We start from the raw sequence: 3294 nt of genomic DNA on the forward strand, positions 1-3294 counted from the left end.
TTTATTTTATTGTGCAAAAAAACGTGAGAGGAAAAAAAAAAAATCTCAGCTCGACTCGTGCACATCCAGGCTGGAAAAACCAGCTGGGGTCGGGTCCTCATCCCATTCCAGAGGGACAGAAACAGAGGGATTGGCTCGAGAAAAAGAGGGAGAAGGGAGGAAAGAAGGAAGGAAGGAAGGAAGGGAGGGAGGGAGGGAGGAAGGGAGGGAGGGTGGAAAGGGAAGAGTGGAAGGAAGGAAAGAAGGAAAGAAGAGAAAGAGGAAGGAAAGAGAGAAGGAAAGAGAGAAGGAAAGAGAGAAAGAAAGAAAGAAAGAAGGAAGGAAAGATGGAAAGAAAGAAAGAAGGAAAGAATAAAAGAAGGAAAGAAAGAAAGAGAAAGAAAGAAAAAGAAAGAGAGAAAGAGAATTAAAGAAAAAGAAAGAGAGAAAGAAAGAAAGAAAAGAAAAAAGAAGGAAGGAAGGAAGGAAAGAAAGAAGAAAGAAAGAAGAAAAGAAAGAAAGAAAGAAAGAAACAAAGAAAGAAAGAAAGAAAGAAAAGAAAGAAAAGAAAGAAAGAGAAAGAAAGGGAGAAAGGAGACAGGGTGTGACAAGAGCAGGGGCTGGAGCAGAGCGAGCTCAGCCCCGACCCCCGGATCCCCCTTTCCCTGGAAGTGCCGCTGGAAGCAGCGGGTTTGCTCCTCTTGGGGCACACTCGGGTCTCTCCTCCCTCCCCATCCCGGATCCCGGTGGATCCCGGATCCCGGGGCCGGCATTTCCTCGGAGGAGGCGGGAGAAGCTGCGGCTCCGCCCCGGCCCCGCTGGAATGCGGCTCCCCCCGGGATCTGGGGGGGTTCGGACGGGCCAGGGAACTCCAGGCTGCGCTCTCCGCAGGTGGCAGCGCCTCCAACGCGATTCCAGCGGGGAAATCTCCACGTTCCTGCACTGCTGCCACGGTGGGACAAAGGGGGACGGGACACGGGAACTCCACACTGGAATGGGCTGCCCAGGGAGCTGCTGGAGCCCCGGAGGGGTTTCAAAGGACGGGGTGTGGTGGGGGTGGGTCCCAGGATGGACTCAAGGATCTCAGAGCCCTTTTCCGACCCGGCTGATTCCGTGACTCCGACTCGTTTAGGTCCCACCCACCACCCTGCTGGTGAGCTGAGCGCTCGGGTAACACTTGCACAAGGATCCCACGTTAATTTTGTCGGGAAAAAAAACCCAAATCTCCTCAGTGAGGAGCCGAGAAGTCCAGCCCAGCCCAGCCCAGCCCAGCCCAGCTCTGCTCAGCGACCTCCCGGCCGGGCCCCTCGAGCTGTTGTTGTTGTTGTTCTGGAGAGCAGCTCGTGCAAAACGACCGGGAAAACAGGGAATTCAGCCGGTTTGGGGGCAGCTCCAGCCACGTTTGGCACAGCCCAGCTCCCAGCACTCCCAGTCTGACCCGGGAACGCTCCCAGGCGACGCCGGGAACCGAGGGAAAAATGGCAACAAACAGGAGGAAAACCGTCGCCGTGTCCGGAGTCCAAGATCCAGAAGGAAGGGAATCTCATCCTAAACAGAGACAACGGGCAGAGTCACTCGCTCCCTCCCGGAGTCCCCGCAGGGTGATGTCCCTGAGCCGCCCCGGGCCCGCCCGCCGGGCTCTCCTTCGGTTCTTCCCAGAGGAATTTTCCTTCTCCCATCCCCGGCTCAGGTGACCGAGTCCTTCTTCCTGCGGAAGGGAGACTTGAGCCTCTTCCACACGCTGCTCTTGGGCTTGGATCTCTTCTCCATGGCCATCACGGCCTCCCTCTCCTTGCGGCGGATCTCCCTCACCAGGGCGTGGAACACGTCGTCGATGTAGTACCGGAACGCCGCCGACGTCTCGAAGAAGGGGCAGTTGAACTCCCGGGCCAGGGCAGAGCCCTCCTCCTTGGACACCTGGGAAAGCGACCCCACACCAGCTCAGGGCCTTCATTTCTGGGCCTCGCTGTGCTCGCTGGCGCCGGGACCCTCCCGGCTCCCGGGCGGGTCATTCCCACCCTTCTCCAAAGGTTTCCCCACAATCCTGCTCTGCTTCCCCTCAGACTCTGGATACTCATGGAACAACACTCTCAAAGGATATTATTCCTTTCCTGGAGCTGAACCTACAAGTGCCAGCTTACCCTGGCACTTTGGGCAGCTGAAGGTGCTCCAGGGCAGCTCCTTCCCACCCTTCTCCAAAGCTTTCCCCACAAATCTTCTGATTTCCCTCAGCACTCTCTGGACACTCATGGAACAACACTCTCAAAGGATATTACTCCTTTCCTGGAGCTGAACCTACAAGTGCCAGCTTACCCTGGCATTGTGGGCAGCTCCAGGGCAGCTCCTTCCCACCCTTCTCCAAAGGTTTCCCCACAAACCCGCTCTGCTTCCCCTCAGACTCTCTGGACACTCTTTCCCTCAGATTCTGTGGACACTCATGGAACAACACTCTCTGAAAGGATATTATTCCTTTCCTGGAGCTGAACCTCCAAGTGCCAGCTTACCCTGGCATTGTGGGCAGCTCCAAGGGTGGGTCATTCCCACCCTTCTCCAAAGGTTTCCCCACAAACCTGCTCTGCTTCCCCTCAGACTCTCTGGACACTCTTTCCCTCAGACTCTCTGGACACTCATGGAACAACACTCTCAAAGGATATTACTCCTTTCCTGGAGCTGAACCTCCAAGTGCCAGCCTAACCTGGCACTTTGGGCAGCTCAAGGTGCTCCCTCCTCCCGCTCCGAAGCCGCTGTGTTGGTCAAACTGCTTCCCAGAGCCACCAAAACCTCTCCAAAGGGTTTTTCCCTCAACCAACCAGCAAACCAAGCCCTGCTGAGGCCACACAGAAGCCCTGCCCGCTCCTCATCACATCCTTCCCATCCCCTGGCACCCACACTGAACATTTATCCAACTCCAGGAATAAACTGGCACCTCTGGAACTTGTTTTCCCAATTAAGTTTCCTCGGAGGGAAGCTTTGCTCCCACACTGTGTTCCCTGAGGGCAGTTACTGCCTTCTCCAGCTGGGAGTCATTCTCCTCCCTCTCCAATCCTTATCCAAGTTCTCCAGTATTGCATCTCCATTAGAATCCTGGAATGGTTTGGCTTGGAAGGGACCTTAGAGATCATCTCATTCCACCCCCTCCATGGGCAGGGACACCTCCCACTGTCCCAGGTTGCTCAAACCTGGCCTTGGACACCTCCAGGGATCCAGGGGCAGCCACAGCTTCTCCGGGCAACCTGTGCCAGGGCCTCCCCACCCTCCCAGGGAGGAATTCCTTCCTCATATCCAACCTAAACCTCTCTAATTCTGCCAGTGTGA

At 55.8% G+C, this 3294-nt stretch overlaps 1 protein-coding gene across 1 annotated transcript; it reads right to left on the reverse strand.

Moving 5' to 3' along the window:
- Nucleotides 1–542: 542 nt before the first annotated feature.
- Nucleotides 543–1920, reverse strand: RIT1 (Ras like without CAAX 1; the record flags this gene model as incomplete). Its single annotated transcript, XM_017808420.1, has 1 exon — nt 543–1920. A coding segment is annotated over one exon (255 nt), but the record flags the coding sequence as incomplete, so codon positions are not given.
- Nucleotides 1921–3294: the final 1374 nt, after the last annotated feature.

The sequence above is a fragment of the Lepidothrix coronata genome, unplaced genomic scaffold, assembly GCF_001604755.1.
Source record: "Lepidothrix coronata isolate B3197 unplaced genomic scaffold, Lepidothrix_coronata-1.0 Scaffold23, whole genome shotgun sequence".
Lineage (NCBI taxonomy): Eukaryota > Metazoa > Chordata > Aves > Passeriformes > Pipridae > Lepidothrix > Lepidothrix coronata.